Source organism: Bufo gargarizans, chromosome 5 (assembly GCF_014858855.1).
Source record: "Bufo gargarizans isolate SCDJY-AF-19 chromosome 5, ASM1485885v1, whole genome shotgun sequence".
Taxonomy (NCBI): domain Eukaryota; kingdom Metazoa; phylum Chordata; class Amphibia; order Anura; family Bufonidae; genus Bufo; species Bufo gargarizans.
Window position 1 is genome coordinate 342,769,290 of NC_058084.1, and position 20,462 is coordinate 342,789,751.

A 20,462-nucleotide genomic window follows, 5' to 3' on the forward strand; every position below is an offset into this window, starting at 1 on the left:
TCAGTGTGAATCTACAATTTTCATAGTCATGAAAATAAAGAAAACTCTTTGAATGAGAAGGTGTGTCCAAACTTTTGGTCTGTACTGTGTGTGTGTGTGTGTGTGTGTATATGTATATATATATATATATATATATATATACACACACATACACACTCACCTGAAGAATTATTAGGAACACCATACTAATACGGTGTTGGACCCCCTTTTGCCTTTAGAACTGCCTTAATTCTACGTGGCATTGATTTACCAAGGTGCTGATAGCATTCTTTAGAAATGTTGGCCCATATTGATAGGATAGCATCTTGCACTTGATGGAGATTGGAGGGATGCACATCCAGGGCACAAAGTTCCCGTTCCACCACATCCCAAAGATGCTCTATTGCTCTGGTGACTGTGGGGGCCATTTTAGTACAGTGAACTCATTGTCATGTTCAAGAAACCAATTTGAAATGATTCAAGCTTTGTGACATGGTGCATTATCCTGCTGGAAGTAGCCATCAGAGGATGGGTACATGGTGGTCATGAAGGGATGGACATGGTCATAAACAATGCTCAGGTAGCCCGTGGCATTTAAGCGATGGCCAATTGGCACTAAGGGGCCTAAAGTGTGCCCAGAAAACATCCCCCACACCATTACACCACCACCACCAGCCTGCACAGTGGTAACAAGGCATGATGGATACATGTTCTCATTCATGTTTACGCCAAATTTGGACTCTACCATTTGAATGTCTCAACAGAAATCGAGACTCATCAGACCAGGCAACATTTTTCCAGTCTTAAACAGTCAAATTTTGGTGAGCTTGTGCAAATTGTAGCCTCTTTTTCCTATTTGTAGTGAAGATGAGTGGCACCCGATGGGGTCTTGTGATGTTGTAGCCCACCTTTCTTTCCCATTCTGACATTCAGTTTGGAGTTCAGGAGATTGTCTTGACCAGGACCACAACCCTACATGCATTGAAGCAACTGCCATGTGATTGGTTGACTAGATAATCGCATTAATGAGAAATAGAACAGGTGTTCCTAATAATTCTTTAGGTGAGTGTGTGTGTGTGTGTGTGTGTGTGTGTGTGTGTGTGTATATATATATATAGATTCAGAAAAAAGAGCAGCGCTCCAAGAAGTAAAAGCAGGTGAACCCTTTATTCACCCCAGTGGTGCAACGTTTCGGCTCTGGTCACGAATCTATTCATCAGGGATATCAATCTATTCCCTTTGGAACGTGCACCCGCAATTTCTTCTTGCACCCAGTGCCGCCATTTTTCTCTCTCTCTCTCTATATATATATATATATATATATATATATATATATATATATATATACACACACACATATACGCAATGTATATATTCATATACATGTATATATACACACACACCATCCAGCCACAGCCAGTGGACTCTAATACTGCTACCAGGTGCAGGATCACTAGTGGAAGACCTACCAAAATGACCAAGGAGGTATATAGGGAAATTGGCAAGCAGAATCAGCAACCGGAGAAACTGACATGGGCTATGCAGAGATTGAAGGGTTAATCCAGAAATAAGCCAAGGTCAGTTTACCAGCATAAAATGGCAGAAACAACAAACACAGGGTTAATCCAAAAACAAGTCAGTAGTCAGTTAATCAGGAGTGTCAATATAAGCAGGAACAGCAAACATAGGGTTAATCATGAAGCAAGCCAGTAGTAGGTTCACCAGGAGGGTCACTATACAGGATAGGTATATAGCACTATATAGGACCAGGGTACAAAATCACAGGCAGAGATTCATATACGCTGCTGAGTTTAAATCCTCCACCCAACCTTCTGATTGGATGCTGAACCACAGCCCTGGCTGCCTCTGCGTCCTCTCACTCTGATAGGCCAATCATTCAGAGCATGGCTGGTTAGTGTAGTAACCTTCCAGGAACTAATCAGTTCCTGATCTCCCCAGCACAATCACCCAGACAAGAATGACAGCTGCTGGGTGGAGAGGAAGGCATTACAAGTAAATTGCCCATAGGAAAGAGTATATTGCCGTTAAGAAAAGATTAAGGGAAGCAGGTCTAAAGTATAGTTTACTTTTTCCGGCAAAACTAAGGGTGGAGGAGGTTAGCGATTGGGCGGACGGGGAGGGCCTATGAGGCCGGGGGTTGCGGAGGGGGAAGGAGCTAGTATGCTAAGGTATGGAGTCGCCCGACTGCTGGGTAGCAGGGAGGGGGGCTATTTAGGATGGGAGGGTGTGTGTGGGTTGAGGGAGACGTGTTTTTTTTTTTTTTTAAATCTTTAAGATGGTTGCAGAAGAGATGGATAGGGGAAAGTTACCAGTCCGTATATACTACTTATTCAAGAGGGGTCTCAATTTTGATTCACAATAAAATTAAATTTGAGTGTCTGACATGTGAGGCAGATGACTACGGTAGGTACCTCTTTCTATATTGTAATATAGAAGGGGTTAAAATGGTAATCGCAAACATCTATATCCCTCCACCGTATAAGCCAGAGATTTTATATAAACTGTATGGATTCATGTTGGATAGACAGGAATCCATAATGATTGCGATAGGAGACTATAATGCAGTAATGGATCCACTCAGGGATAGAACGCCTAGCAGAGGCAGAGGTAGGCAGAGGTAGATTTTTATAAACTAGCCCATGAATTTAACTGGATTGATGTTTGGCGCCTCCAGAACCCGGATGAAATCATGTATTCCTGTTATTCCAAAACACACCAAACTTGGTCTAGAATAGATATGGCCTTGGGAAATAAAAACCTGATGTCCTATAATAAGATTAAAATAAAGTATCTCCCCATGGCCCTATCAGACCATAATGCTGTGGTAATGGAATTAGATTTGAATAAAAAGAAGGCTTCACTAACGTTTAAGTTTAACCCCAGTAGTAAGAGGATGGATGTTTCGTCAAACTAAAAGTGACAGGTACCACGCCCCCTTTTATACAGTTAAACCCGCCCCTTTTATATTGATTGATAGTGTTTGATATAAAGTTTATATCGCTTGATACTGCTTGATATTAAGTTTATAGCGCTTGATATTGTTTGATATAAAGAGTATTAGTCCATTAATGTCTTACCACTTCTGTTATCTTCTTAATACAAATGGCAACATCCTCCTAGACATTCTTCTCAGATTACTGGTATGGCTAGAACAGGATGTTGAGTACAGCTTACTACAGATGGTGAAATCTAATGTCCGGCAGTTACAAATAAAAATAAATAAATTGACTCTTAAATTTATATTGATTCTTGCTACATTTGTATTAGTCCATTAATGTCTTACCACTTCTGTTATCTTCTTAATACAGATGGCAACATCCTCCTAGACATTCTTCTCAGATTACTGGTAGGGCTAGAACAGGATGTTAAGTACAGCTTACTACAGATGGTGAAATCTAATGTCCTAAGCTAATGTCCAAATGAATACAAAAGCACAAGGTTTTTTTATATAAAAGCCAACCACTTTGATATGCATTTATAGCAAATTAAACAGGTTATTAAGTTTCATTTTGATAAAAAATCTTTTTGGATATGCCCATTTCTAACACTTGATAAGTTTTTAATATAAAATTAAGCTTTGGACATAAAAAGGCCTATAATAGACATATAAATTCTTATAAAACATAAGCTAACTATTTGAAAAGACAGCAACTATTTAATGTGTAAACATAAGGTTTTGATATAAAAGCCAACCGCTTTTGATATGCATTTATATCAAATTATACAGCTTGATAAGTTTCATTTTGATAAAAAATATTTTTGGATATGTCCATTTATAACACTTTGATAAGTTTTTGATATAAAATTAAGATTGGGGCATAAAAAGGCCTATAATAAACAAATAAATTCTTATAAACATAATCTAGCTATTTGAGAGACAGCAAATAGTGACTGTGCTAATAGTTGCAACATGTTGTGGTTTACAACAGGCCCACAGCCTATATAAACAGGACACATTCTGGACATGGTTAGCACAGAGATACGTAGACGTACATGCATAGGGCTATCCAACTATCTTTCTATATCCAGCTATGTGTTATCTATCGATGTATCTATACATCCATATACCCATCTATCTAAAGTCTAACTATCAATTTATCTACCTATCTATCCTTATATCTAACAATTATCTATCTATCTTTCTATCTACCTAGCTATAGTCTATCTTTCTAGCTATTTCTATCTATCCATTTTATCTATCAATCCCTATCTATAGTCTATCTATTCATCTATCTGTTTTATATCTATCTACTTATCTATAGTCTATTTTTCCATCTATCTATCTATCTATCTATCTATTATCTATCCTTCTATCTATCTATCTATCTATCTATCTATCAATTATCTATATTTCTATCTACCTAGCTATAGTCTATCTTTCTAGCTATTTCTATCTTTCCATTTTATCTATCAATCCCTATCTATAGTCTATCTATTCATCTATCTGTTTTATATCTATCTACTTATCTATAGTCTATTTTTCCATCTATCTATCTATCTATTATCTATCCTTCTATCTATCTATCTATCTATCAATTATCTATATTTCTATCTACCTAGCTATAGTCTATCTTTCTAGCTATTTCTATCTTTCCATTTTATCTATCAATCCCTATCTATAGTCTATCTATCATCTATCTGTTTTCTATCTATCTACTTATCTATAGTCTATTTTTCCATCTATCTATCTATCTATTATCTATATTTCTGTCTACCTATCTATAGTCTATCTTTACATCTATCTGCTAGCTATCTTTCCATGTATCTATCTACATAGCTATGTATCTATACATCCATATACCCCATCTATCTAAAGTCTATCTATCAATTTATCTACCTATCTATCCTTATATCTAACAATTATCTATCTAACTTTCTATCTACCTAGCTATAGTCTATCTTTCTAGCTATTTCTATCTATCCATTTTATCTATCAATCCCTATCTATAGTCTATCTATCCATCTATCTGTTTTCTATCTATCTACTTATCTTTAGTCTATTTTTCCATCTAGCTATTTATTATCTATCCTATCTGTATATCAATTATCTATATTTCTATCTACCTATCTATAGTCTATCTTTACATCTATCTGTTATCTAGCTATCTTTCCATTTATCTATCTATCTATCTATCTATCTATGGATCGATACAGCCATATACCCCATCTATCTAAAGTCTATCTATCAATTTATCTACCTATCTATCCTTCTATCTAACAATTATCTATCTATCTTTCTATCTACCTAGCTATAGTCTATCTTTCTAGCTATTTCCATCTATCTATTTTATCTATCAATCCATTTTTATCCAGACAACTGTCTATCTATCTATCTATCTATCTATCCAGCTATCTGTTATCTATCCATTTATCTAGCCAACTATCTATTATCTATGTATATATACATCCATATACCCATCTATCTAAATTCTATCTATCTATCTTTCTAGCTACCTATCTATAGTCGATCTAGACAGCTACCTGTTTTCTATCTATCAATGTATCGACATATCTATCCTTCTATCTATCTATTAGCCATCTATCTTTCTAGCTACCTATCTATAGTCTATCTATCCATCTGTTTTCTATCTATCTACTTATCTTTAGTCTATTTTTCCATCTATCTATCTATTATCTATCCCATATACCCCATCTATCTAAAGCCTATCTATCAATTTATCTACCTATCTATCCTTCTATCTAACAATTATCTATCTATCTTTCTATCTACCTAGCTATAGTCTATCTTTCTAGCTATTTCTATCTATCCATTTTATCTATCAATCCCTATCTATAGTCTATCTATCATCTATCTGTTTTCTATCTATCTACTTATCTATAGTCTATTTTTCCATCTATCTATCTATTATCTATACTTCTATCTATCTATCAATTATCTATATTTCTATCTATCAATTATCTATATTTCTATCTACCTATCTATAGTCTATCTTTACATCTATCTGTTATCTATCTTTCTATCTATCTATTATCTATATTTCTATCTATCTATCTATCTATCTATCTAACAAATGTATCTTTCTATCTATCTAACTGGCTGTCTTTCGATCTGTTTTCCCTATCATTCTATCCATTTTTCTAACATTTTATCAATTTATCTATCTATCTATCTATATATCTATCTATCTATTTCTAACCATCTAGCTACTATAACATGGCTAGCTATCAAACATTTATTTACATTTCTATCAAACATCTATTTATCTTTCTATCTATCTAACTGTCGTTCTTTCTATCTATTATCTATCTATCTTTCTATCTATTATCTATGTCTTTCTATCTATTTAGCTATCTATTTATCTAGCTTCTAATATCTATCTAACTTCCAATCTTTCTATCTATTTTCCTATCAATCTATCCATTTATCTAACAATTTATCCATTGATCTGTCTTTCTATCTATCTTTCTATCTACCTAGCTATAGTCTATCTTTCTAGCTATTTCTATCTATCCATTTTATCTATCAATCCATTTTTATCCAGACAACTGTATCTATCTATCTATATATCCAGCTATCTGTTATCTATCCATTTATCTATCCAACTATCTTATCTATTATCTATCTTTCTATCTATCTATTATCTATCTTTCTAACCACGTCTGGCAGCTTCTTACTACAGAGGGCAACATCTTCCCAGACATTCTTCTCAGATTACTTTTAGTGGTAAGACCTTAATGGACGAATACTCTTTATATCAAACAATATCAAGCGATATAAACTTTATATCAAACACTATAAATTTTATATCAAACTAAAACTTTATGTCAAACACTATAAATTTTATATAAAATTTAAAGAAAGATAGGCTGTTAGATAGATATTAGAAGCTAGATAAATAAAATGGCAGATATTTAGATAGATTGTTGATTGCTAAATTGACAGATAAATAGATATGTTATAGATGGAAAGATAATGGAACGATAGGTAATAGATATAAAGATAGATAGCTAGACAGATGGATAGAATGGATGGCTAGATAAAATAGATAGATAGGCAGATAGATAAATTGATAGATAGATGTCTAGATAAAATGTTAGATAAATAGTCAAATAGGTAGATAGTTGGATATGTAGATAGATAGATAGATAAATTGATAGATAGATGTCTAGATAAATTGTTAGATAAATAGTCAAATAGGTAGATAGTTAGATATGTAGATAGATAGATAGATAAATTGATAGATAAATAGATATGTGATAGTTAGCAAGATAGTGGCAAGATAGACGGTTAGATAGAAAGATAAATAGCTGTTTGATAGAAAGATAAATAGATAGATTGATAGAAGGATAGAAAGATTGATAGCTATACGGATAAATTGAGCATTTTAACATTTTTACAGCATATTGTACAACACTTTGAAATTTTGAATTGTTTAAACATTTCAAATGAATACAACTTTGCAACATTGCTGTGTGTATTGACAGAGTGGTGGGGTTTGTCTGTCTATATTGGCACAGCTATACGGATAAAATGACCATATATAGATAAATGGATAAATTGTTAGATAGCTGGATAGCTATAAAAATGATAGAAAGATAGATAGACAGACATATCAATGGATAAATTGTTAGATACATGGATAGATTGATAGGAAAATAGACAGAACGATTGGAAGTTAGATAGATATTAGAAGCTAGATAAATAGATAGCTAAAATAGATAGAAAGACATATAGATAATAGATAGAAAGAAAGCTAGATATATAATAGATAGAAAGACAGTTAGCTATGTAGATAGATAAATAGATGTTTGATAGAAATGTAAATAAATGTTTGATAGATAGCCCTGTTATAGTAGCTATCTGTTTAGAAATAGATAGATAGATAGATAGATAGATAAATGGATAAATTGTTAGATAAATGGATAGATTGATAGGGAAAACAGATCGAAAGACAGCCAGTTAGATAGATAGAAAGATACATTTGTTAGATAAATGGATAGATAGATTGAAAGATAGATAATAGATAGAAAGACAGCCAGTTAGATAGATAGATAAATAGATGTTTGATAGCTAGAAATGTAAATAGATAGATGTTTGATAGATAGCCCTGTTACAGTAGCTAGATGGTTAGAAATAGATAGAAAGATAGATAGATAAATGGATAAATTGTTATATAGATTGATAGGTATATAGATAGATAAAATATTTATCTATTGAAACGTTAGATCGGGATAGATAGATATATGGATAAATTGATCATTTGTACATTTTTACAGCATATTGTACAACATTTTTGTAATTTTGTATTGTGTAAACATTTCAAATTGTGTATTGACAGAGTGGTGGGGGTTTGTCTGTCTATATTGGCACAGATATACGGATAAATTGATCATAGATAGATAAATGGATAAATTGTTAGATAGCTGGATAGATAGAAAAAAATTGATAGAAAGATAGATAGAAAGACAGATCAATGGATAAGTTGTTAGATAAATGGATAGATTGATAGGAAAATAGATAGAAAGATTGGAAGTTAGATAGATATTAGAAGCTAGATAAATAGATAGCTAAATAGATAGAAAGACATATAGATAGTAGATAGATAGATAATAGATAGAAAGACAGACAGTTAGATAGGTAGAAAGATAAATAGATGTTTGATAGAAATGTAAATAAATGTTTGATAGCTAGCCATGATATAGTAGCTAGCTGGTTAGAAATAGATAGATAGATAAATGGATACATTGTTAGAAAAATGGATAGAATGATAGGGAAAACAGATCGAAAGACAGCCAGTTAGATAGATCGAAAGATACATTTGTTAGATAGCTAGATAGATAGATAATAGATAGATAGAAAGATAGATAATAGATAAGATAGTTGGATAGATAAATGGATAGATAACAGATAGCTGGATATATATATAGATAGATAGATAGATAGATAGACAGTTGTCTGGATAAAAATGGATTGATAGATAAAATGGATAGATGGAAATAGCTAGAAAGATAGACTATAGCTAGGTAGATAGAAAGATAGATAGATAATTGTTAGATAGAAGGATAGATAGGTAGATAAATTGATAGATAGACTTTAGATAGATGGGGTATATGGCTGTATCGATCCATAGATAGATAGATAGATAGATAAATGGAAAGATAGCTAGATAACAGATAGATGTAAAGATAGACTATAGATAGGTAGATAGAAATATAGATAATTGATATACAGATAGGATAGATAATAGATAGCTAGATGGAAAAATAGACTAAAGGTAAGTAGATAGATAGAAAACAGATAGATGGATAGATAGACTATAGATAGGGATTGATAGATAAAATGGATAGATAGAAATAGCTAGAAAGATAGACTATAGCTAGGTAGATAGAAAGTTAGATAGATAATTGTTAGATATAAGGATAGATAGGTAGATAAATTGATAGATAGACTTTAGATAGATGGGGTATATGGATGTATAGATACATAGCTATGTAGATAGATACATGGAAAGATAGCTAGCAGATAGATGTAAAGATAGACTATAGATAGGTAGACAGAAATATAGATAATTGATAGATAGATGGATAGATAATAGATAGATAGATGGAAAAATAGACTATAGATAAGTAGATAGATAGAAAACAGATAGATGATAGATAGACTATAGATAGGGATTGATAGATAAAATGGAAAGATAGAAATAGCTAGAAAGATAGACTATAGCTAGGTAGATAGAAATATAGATAATTGATAGATAGATAGATAGATAGAAGGATAGATAATAGATAGATAGATAGATGGAAAAATAGACTATAGATAAGTAGATAGATATAAAACAGATAGATGAATAGATAGACTATAGATAGGGATTGATAGATAAAATGGAAAGATAGAAATAGCTAGAAAGATAGACTATAGCTAGGTAGCTAGAAAGATAGATAGATAATTGTTAGATATAAGGATAGATAGGTAGATAAATTGATAGATAGACTTTAGATAGATGGGTATATGGATTTATAGATACATCGATAGATAACACATAGCTGGATATAGAAAGATAGTTGGATAGCCCTATGCATGTACGTCTACGTATCTCTGTGCTAACCATGTCCAGAATGTGTCCTGTTTATATAGGCTGTGGGCCTGTTGTAAACCACAACATGTTGCAACTATTAGCACAGTCACTATTTGCTGTCTCTCAAATAGCTAGATTATGTTTATAAGAATTTATTTGTTTATTATAGGCCTTTTTATGCCCCAATCTTAATTTTATATCAAAAACTTATCAAAGTGTTATAAATGGACATATCCAAAAATATTTTTTATCAAAATGAAACTTATCAAGCTGTATAATTTGATATAAATGCATATCAAAAGCGGTTGGCTTTTATATCAAAACCTTATGTTTACACATTAAGTAGTTGCTGTCTTTTCAAATAGTTAGCTTATGTTTTATAAGAATTTATATGTTTATTATAGGCCTTTTTATGTCCAAAGCTTAATTTTATATTAAAAACTTATCAAAGTGTTAGAAATGGGCATATCCAAAAGATTTTTTATCAAAATGATGGCTTTTATATCAAAACCTTATGTTTACACATTAAATAGTTGCTGTCTTTTCAAATAGTTAGCTTATGTTTTATAAGAATTTATATGTCTATTATAGGCCTTTTTATGTCCAAAGCTTAATTTTATATTAAAAACTTATCAAGTGTTAGAAATGGGCATATCCAAAAAGATTTTTTATCAAAATGAAACTTAATAACCTGTTTAATTTGCTATAAATGCATATCAAAGTGGTTGGCTTTTATATAAAAAACCTTGTGCTTTTGTATTCATTTGGACATTAGCTTAGGACATTAGATTTCACCATCTGTAGTAAGCTGTACTTAACATCCTGTTCTAGCCCTACCAGTAATCTGAGAAGAATGTCTAGGAGGATGTTGTCATCTGTATTAAGAAGATAACAGAAGTGGTAAGACATTAATGGACTAATACAAATGTAGCAAGAATCAATATAAATTTAAGAGTCAATTTATTTATTTTTATTTGTAACTGCCGGACATTAGATTTCACCATCTGTAGTAAGCTGTACTCAACATCCTGTTCTAGCCATACCAGTAATCTGAGAAGAATGTCTAGGAGGATGTTGCCATTTGTATTAAGAAGATAACAGAAGTGGTAAGACATTAATGGACTAATACTCTTTATATCAAACAATATCAAGCGCTATAAACTTAATATCAAGCAGTATCAAGCGATATAAACTTTATATCGAACACTATCAATCAATATAAAAGGGGCGGGTTTAACTGTATAAAAGGGGGCGTGGTACCTGTCACTTTTAGTTTGACGAAACATCCATCCTCTTACTACTAACCCCCATTGGTTAAAGATAAAGAAAGTATAATGGAAGAATTAAAAAAATTTTTAGGGAGAATAACTATTCCGCGAGTAGGTTAATTGTTTGGGATACGGCTAAAGCATATCTAAGAGGATTGCTTTGTAAAAAAAGTGAACTACTGGAAAAAAACTACTAGGGAAATGGGGATTGTTTTGGAAAAAAAAGTTCAAGAATTTGGAATGACATGTATAAGATGCCCCACTGATCATAATAAGAAAATATGGGAGGAAGAACAGGAAAAGTTAAAGGTATATCAAATGGAGAGAAGTAGGAAAGAATTACTTTTTCAAGGGATTCGGTTGGCCACAGAGGGAGAAAAAGTCGGCAAAATCTTGGCAAATATAGCAAGAAATCAAAGAGAGAAATCCTGGATAGGGGCGATTAAAGATAAAATGGGTGAGACAATTAATACACCTGAAGGTGTTAAAGAAGTGTTCCTGAAATATTTCCAGGAGGTATATAAGTCCAAGGTACAATATTCAAAACAAGAATTAGATTTGTATTTAGATCAGATTCCTTTTAGGGAGATATCTCAGGCCCAAAAAGTATTTTTAGAAAAATAAATATCAATTGCAGAAATAAATAAAGTCTTGGGGCAGGTAAAATCTGAAAAAGCACCAGGATGTGATGGGCTCCCTTTTGAAATATATAAAACCTTCTCCCAGGTGTTAGTACCTGAATTAAAAACAACATTGGACGAGGCTAAAAAAAATTAGGGACCTACCAGACTCTATGAAAGAGGCAATTATTACACTAATTCCAAAAAAGGGCAAAGAACAACTAGACCCAGGATCATATAGGCAATTATCACTTCTAAATACCGATGTTAAAATTTTGGCAAACGTTTTGGCCGATAGGCTATCAAAGGTGGTTAAAGGTGTAATAAACCCAGATCAAACAGGCTTCATACCTGGTAGAACGATATACTCAAAAATAAGAAGGTTGTATCTAAATATTGAAGCTAATAGAACAGAAGCGGGGGAGAAAGCTGTACTATCATTGGATGCCCAAAAGGCATTTGACTGTATTGAATGGGAATATTTATGGGCAGTATTAAAAAGGGTCGGTATAGGGGAAGGATTTATACGGTAAGATGGATACAGTTAATATATCATATTCCGCGGGCTAGAGTGATGGTGGATGGGAGCTTGTCCCTGCCCCTTGCCCTATATCGGGGCACTAGGCAGGGATGCCCTCTCTCTCCACTATTATTCGCTATTGCGATTGAACCTATGGCATGTATAATAAGAAATGATAGGGAAATTAAAGGTTTTCACTATGAGGGTGGGGAAGAAAAATTGTTAATGTACGCGGATGATATTTTGTTATTTATGCATAATAGTGGAGATCAGTTTAATAGAGTTATAGACATAATAGATAAGTTTGGTTGTTTTTCTGGATTAAATATTAATTGGGGGAAATCATATATGTTGCAGGTGTTGGGAAAACAAGAAAACTTTAAATACTTAGGGATACAAATCTCTGGAAATATAGAAGAATATGAAAAATTAAATGTACTCCCCCTAATAAAAGAACTTAGGGCCAAAATACATGTCTGCCGTAGATTACCAATTTCAATACAGGGTCGTGTAAATTTAATAAAAATGGTTTTCCTCCCTAAAATACTATATGTTCTTCAAAATGCCCCAGTTAGGTTGTCGCAGGATACTTTTAGACTACTTGATAGTATAATGGGAGATTTCTTCTGGAAAGGTAAGATTCCCAGAATAAAGAGAGAGATACTCTAGCTCCCAGTGAGAGAAGGTGGTTTAGCAGTTCCGAATTGTTTTTTTTTTACTATATAATTACACAATATGGTCAAATAAAGAGTAGTTTAGATGGTCTGGTGGGTAGGCAGGTAGTAAATAGATTGGGATGGAAAGAAGAATGGAACTTTTTAGAGGTGTTGGAATCGGGTACACTGGGGAGAAATAGTATAGGAAATAGAGTTTTAAACTTACTGGAATACATATGGGTGGAAATTAAAAAAAATACTAGAGATTAAAGGGTTTTTGCAATACACACCTATATGGAAAAATATTAACCTTAAGGAACTGCAGGGGATTAAGATGTATATAAACTGGGGAAAAAATGGGATGAAATACTTAAACCAGATATTTGAACAGGGCAAATTGAAAGACTTTAATACAATGGTTAGAGAGTTTGGTATACCGCATAAGGACATATATAAATATCTTCAGCTTAGGAATGCATTGAGGTCAGCTACGCAAGAGGATAAATATAAGATGGAAAGATCTGAGTTATTGCACAAATTTACTAATGTGGGTGAAAGAGGAGGAATAACGGCAAAAAGATATAAGATATTGATGCAGGGAAAAAAGAAACAGGTCACAATATTAGCTAGGAAAAAATGGGAGAATGAACTTCAATTCTTTACAGAAGAAAAATGGAACGATGCTTTAAAGAACTATTCTCGAGTTTCAAACAGGGGTTCACATAAGATTTAACAATTCTTCGTAGTCCATAGGTTGCATAGATCCCCATGGATATTGAAAAGAATGGGTGTTAGAGCTTCGGATGATTGTGTAAAATGTGGGGGAGAGAATGCGGATTTAATACATTGTTTTTGGAGATGCCCAAGATTGTTCAGATATTGGACAGAAATAACAGATACTATATACCGAATTTTGAAGGTTCAAATATCAGAAGATCCCATGACTTGTATTTTGGGGGTAACTGAACACCTGGGTCTAAATAGAGATATACGTATGGTCCTGAGTAAGGTGCTATTTCAAGCTAGACTCATAATACTTAAGAAATGGGTAGGGGCTGACCCTCCAACAGTTCGGCAGTGGAGAAAAGCAGTTGACGACTTGATTAAAGAAGAACGGGTGATGGAGGGCCATAGTAGAAAAGAAAAAACTGCTGATGAAATATGGAAGAGGTGGTTATTTTAGGGCTGGATAGTTTTTTTGTTTTGTTGTATTACACGTCCCCCTCTCCCCCCCCCCCCCCCATAAGGGTGGTAGGAGGGTGGGTAATTGGGGAGTAAAAATATTTGGGTATGTATAGAAAAAGATTAGAATGTTTTCTTTCTGATGGATTAAAAATTGAACTTTTATCTAATCTATTGATGATGAATTTTGAGATGATGGAAATAAAGAGATATTTAAAAAAAAAAAAAAAAATTGCCCCATGGTGGCTGTTAACAAGATGTCTCCATAATCATGTACAGAAAATAGAATTAAAAAACAAATCTGCAATCAGAAAATAAAACCGATGAAAAAAAATGATGGTTGGTTTTCATTTGGCAGGAAAATAGGTGACACATTCCCTTTAACTACGGAGACACATTGGTCTACGTGGATGGTGTAGATGCAAAATGGTAGTACATTTTTAATGAAGCTTTTTTAGATGCATTTAAGAAATAAAAAATTGGTTGTGAAATTGTCTTTAGGGTGCATGTACACTTATTTTAATTCTAAAGAGATTCATAATTCTGCACAGATTAATTGCAATATGTATCTTCATGGGGCCAGGGTTCCATTTGGCTCCTGGATACTGTAGCTCCAAATTCCCTTGCTTCCTTCAGACATAAATAGATTACTCTTTGTTCATACTAGCCTCATGGCTTTATTCTGTAACAGAGGCCATGACACTGTGATAGATCTACTTATATCCAATGAACAGAAAATGACACTGCCAGACCCCATTGACTTTAATAGGGTCCTTAAGGTCTTTGGTGTTAGACATTGGACTGTGTCAAAAATACTGGAATGACCAATATGACCTGTGATGGAATCTCCTGATGCAATTTTGGACACCATTAAATTCCAGTCTGCCAACAGCTACTGGTCTTTTTACAAATAAATAATACTGCTTAATATCAATGCTAACAATACAATTTTCTTTTTTATATCAGATACGAACTCGAGCTACGGTCATGAGACATGTAGTAAAGAATGGACTTCTATGGGATGATTTGTATATCGGATTTCAAACTCGTATTCAACGGGACCCAGACATCTACCACCATCAGTATGTTTCCTGATTCCATAGTGAAGGCAATAGTAACTGGTGCTAGGTTCTTATAAACAGTCTGACTGAAAAGTAAATATTCTAACAGTTGATAGACTAAAAGGAAGAAAATAACTTTAAATTAGGACTAGCTGCCTGAACTTGAGTCCAGCCTCTATGCTGTCCATATGCTGATAAGGCATGCGAACAGGGGTTGTCTTTATGAGACATCCCCCTTTAAGTATACAATATATGGCATATTTACAAGATAGACCATAAATGCCTTAGAGGTGGGGTCATCCTGACCTCGCATACTTCACATACTTCAATCAAACAGCTCTCAGCTATCCCACAAATTGAAACATTTTTTACTCAAATATTTGGAACACTTTCTTCCCTTTCACTAAGTGAGCAGCAGCTTCTCACATGACACAATCAAGCACCTGCACCTTCTGAGATGCATTGCAATTATCTCTTGTTAACCCCTTCCTGATTGCATAGATCAGGCATGTCCAAACTGCGGCCCTCCAGCTGTTGCAAAACTACAACTCCCAGCATGCCCTAATAGCTGTAAGCTATCCAGGCATGCTGGGAGTTGTAGTTTTGCAACAGCTGGAGGGCCGCAGTTTGGACATGCCTGGCATAGATAATAGTCCCTCACATAGAATCCTACATATACATATGGTATGCAATGCCCCATCAATTTACTATTTTACTGTTTAGAGACATATCTATATATTTCTATGAATTTAGAATTAGTGATGAAGGAAATAATGATTACATTAATCAATGAAAGGTGTGTTGGCCACATCACCCACTTCTTAATAAGATCACCATGCCTACACTGGGAGAAGGAAGCGCGCACCAAAGCTGCTGAGCATGGAAATCAACCACTGAATGCAGGACAATTTCGATCAGAAGGATAAACAGCAAGGGGCATTACCAGAGAGGAAAATATAATTGTTTCAAAATGTGAATTTAAAAGATTTGAAAATGAATAAGCTTGCACAGGCTAAGTGAATAAATATATTTACTAAGTGTGACTAAATATAAGATAACACAGACAAATCACATACAGAAGAGTAAAAAGTAAATAATCATCACTGGCCTATAATATGGGGGGCACTCAGAGTCAATCATGCTATAACACATGGCTGTCTACCACGGTATAACACATGACTGACACCCCAGGGTGTACAAGAGATAGGGCAAATCAATACTTAAATCCTTCCTAGAATGAAGTTTTCAATAGAGTGCCAATGAATGTGTAAGGCTACTTTAACACTTGCGCTCGGATCCGCTCCTATAATGCAGACGATGGGATCCGTTCTCCTATAATGCAGACGATGGGATCCGTTCAGAACGGATCCGTGTGCATTATATTTCAGAAAAAATTCTAAGTGTGAAAGGTAGTCAGACGGATACGTCCAGACATTACATTGAAAGTCAATGGGGGACGGATCCGTTTGAAATTGAGCCATATTGTGTCAACTTCAAACGGATCCGTCCCCATTGACTTACATTGTAAGTCTGGACGGATCCGTTTGCCTCCGCACGGCCAGGCGGACACCCGAACGCTGCAGCGTTCGGGTGTCTGCCTGCTGAGCGGAGCGGAGGCCAAACGGTGCAAGACTGTCCACTCAGAATGCATTGGGGCAGTACGGATCAGTTCAGGGCCGCTTGTGAGAGCCTTCAAACGGAACTCACAAGCGGAGCCCCGAACGCTAGTGTGAAAGTAGCCTAACAGAGTTTTAACTTGTTAGCCCCTCCAGTCCTCCAGTGTGCATGTTTCTGAGATCACTTAGGAATGTAATCTTATCAACACAATGGGGGATGGGTACTAACTATCTGTAACCCACTACATTACAAGGCACATCATTACATAGAAAGGGGACAGAACCAATCAGTTCTTCAAAATACACTTACAATACAGTAATGTACATAAAAAACTAAACAATATATTTATTGCACATATATTACAATAGAATTTCATTGCATAGTAATAACTTTTCATGGAATAACCCCTTTTAAGATGAGAAATCTAAAGCTGGCCAGCATCTGTCTTGGTTAAATAAAAATCAAGGCTGTGAAAATGCATTAAAAAATTACTTCTGTATGAATAAACTGCTTACATAATTTAAACCCACTGATTCTTAAAAATAGCATGACATTGTTACAAGACACTTCCCATTCATGTAATTGTCACGGAAGGTGTACAGAAAACTAGAAGACACAAAATGAAGATCCGACTGACTGGATCCAAAACTAAGGAACCAAAGGGATAGCCCTGCAACAGACCTGGCTCTCTCCCTAACTGCTCAGCCTATGCAAAAATCTCAATGGTAGATGATCGCATATCCTCGTTCCTCGACTGTATAACATCTGAACACCCTATAATAGTGAGGGGACACGACCACTGGCTCCCTACACTAGATACGGAGGGAGTCAGGGTCACCTGGGATCCAGCAAACAGGAAAATACAAATGAATGAACAAAACTTATCTGTAGAAGACTCAGTAGTAGCATCCAACATGCACACACTCCAGGAAGTTCTATAAACCGCAAAGTGATGCAGTATGGGAAGGGATTTAAAGGGATGCAATCAGTGCAACTACATGACAGCTGAGAGAGGCTAACGAGATGAGAAAATGAAAGCAAAACAAAAGGAACCTCAAGGAGGAGGTTCTGAAGGACGTCTGTCAAAGCTTCTCCGATGTCTGGTGGTGACAGTACCCCTCCTTCTACGAGTGGACTCCGGACACTCAGAGCCCACCTTCTCAGGATGGGACCTATGGAAAGCCCTGATGAGACGAGTAGCCTTAATGTCCGTCACTGAGACCCACATCCTCTCCTCAGGACCATAACCCTCCCAATGAACGAGGTACTGGAGAGAACCGCGGACAACACGAGAATCCACAATCCTAGAGACCTGAAATTCAAGATTACCATCGACCACAATCGGAGGAGGAGGCAAAGACAAGGGTACAATGGGTTGGACATAAGGTTTTAATAAGGACTTATGAAAAACATTATGGATCTTCCAAGTCTGAGGAAGATCAAGACGGTAGGCAACAGGATTGATGACGGACAAGATTTTGTAAGGCCCAATAAACTTAGGACCCAACTTCCAGGAGGGAACCTTCAATTTGATATTCTTAGTAGACAACCACACCAGATCACCAACATTCAGGTCCGGACCAGGCACACGTCTCTTATCCGACACACACTTATATCTCTCACTCATGCTCTTTAGATTATCCTGAATCTTTTGCCAAATAGATGACAAAGACGAGGAGAATCTCTTCTTATCAGGTAAACCAGAAGACCCCTCTCCAGAGAATGTCCCAAACTGCGGATGAAACCCATATGCACCAAAAAATTGTGACTTATCAGAGGACTCCTGACGACGGTTATTTAAAGCAAACTCAGCAAGGGACAAAAAAGAACACTAATCCTCCTGATTCTCCGCCACAAAACAGCGCAGATATGTCTCCAGATTCTGATTGACGCGCTCTGTCTGGCCATTCGACTGCGGGTGGAAAGCAGAAGAGAATGACAACCGAACCCCCAAGCGAGAACAGAAAGCCTTCCAGAATCTGGAAACAAACTGCGTGCCCCTATCAGAGACTATGTCTGAAGGAATACCATGCAATTTGACAATGTGATCAATAAATGCCTGCGCCAGCGTCTTAGCATTGGGCAAGCCAGGAAAAGGAATGAAATGCACCATTTTGCTAAAACGGTCCACCACCACCAGAATCACAGTCTTCCCCGAGGAACGAGGCAGGTCCGTAATGAAGTCCATGGACAGATGTGTCCAAGGACGGGAAGGAATGGGTAACGGAAGGAGAGGACCTGATGGCCGTGAATGAGGGACCTTGGCACGAGCGCAGGTCTCACAGGCTGCCACAAAACCCTCAACCGACTTACGAAGCGCCGGCCACCAGAATCTCTGAGCGATGAGATCCACTGTGGCTCTTGCCCCCGGGTGCCCAGCAAGGATAGTATCGTGGTGCTCCTTAAAAATCTTGTGTCTTAAAGCGAGAGGCACAAACAACCTCCCAGGAGGACAAAGATCAGGAGCCTCTGACTGGGCTACCTGAACCTCTGCCTCCAATTCAGGATAAAGAGCAGAGACCACCACACCTTCAGCCAAAATGGGACCCGGATCTTCAAAATTCCCACCTCCCGGAAAACAACGTGACAGGGCATCCGCCTTCACATTCTTTTTTTTTTTTTTTTTTTTTTTTATTTTTTTTTTTTTTTTTTTTTTTAAAGTTTATTGGGAAAATTACAAAACATTAACAGCAAAATTTTTTACAACCCCTCAATTATTAATGACCCAACCAAATGTAGATAAATATAAATATAGTTAGTTCATCTTTTAGTTGCATTTATAAAAAACCCTCCCCTCCCTCCCCCCTAGTCTGTGGTGCGTCAAGGTAGGACCCCCATAAACAAACCAACATGACCTCAGTTAGTCAATCTTCCAGCCACCCCATATCCTATTCCACTGGTCCTCAACTTCCCTCCGTTTATATATGATTTTCTCGTAATTTTTTACCTTATCAGTTAAATTTATCCATATATTTATGTCTGGAGTGGATCGGGCAAACCAGGTCCGACTAATCAGAACTCTAGCCAACATCAATATTCTGCTCAGAAAGATCTTTTGATACTTGTGATTTTTTAATTTGGAAAAGTCGTTAAGCACGAATACATGAGGTTCAAAAGGAATTCGAATTTTTAGTTTATGGATAATACAATTATTAATACTATTCCAGTATTTTACAAGTTCTGGACAAGTCCAAACCATGTGGAGGAAGTCTGCTCCTACAATATCACATTTGGGGCAGTTAGATGTGGCTCTCAACCCGCATTTATTCATCCATAGGGGAGTAATGTATAGTCTATGGGAAATGTAAAATTGTATTAGGACATGGTTAAAGTTCTGGGATACTGAAGTCAGATTCCCAAAAATATTCTCCCACCCTTCTACTCGCAAGTGCGGGCAGTCCGCTTCCCATGCTTTTTGTCCTGGTGATTGTGTATCGCTAAACCGTGCCTTAATTAATAACTTATATATATTGGAAATCTTTATTCTAGAAGGTGTACCCC

The 20,462-nt window shown here is 35.5% G+C and overlaps 1 protein-coding gene across 5 annotated transcripts in view; it reads left to right on the forward strand.

The window, feature by feature from the left end:
- LOC122938794 (cytidine monophosphate-N-acetylneuraminic acid hydroxylase-like) overlaps positions 1-20,462 on the forward strand; it is a 342,933-nt gene that overhangs the window by 282,227 nt on the left and 40,244 nt on the right. For 4 of the 5 annotated variants that reach the window (XM_044294574.1, XM_044294572.1, XM_044294575.1 and 1 more), the window contains one exon: positions 15,250-15,365. The exons of the other annotated variant lie outside the window; for it this stretch is intronic. In XM_044294574.1, the coding sequence (XP_044150509.1) occupies positions 15,250-15,365 (116 nt within the window). The remainder of the gene's footprint in view (positions 1-15,249; positions 15,366-20,462) is intronic. 5 annotated transcript variants of the gene reach the window in all.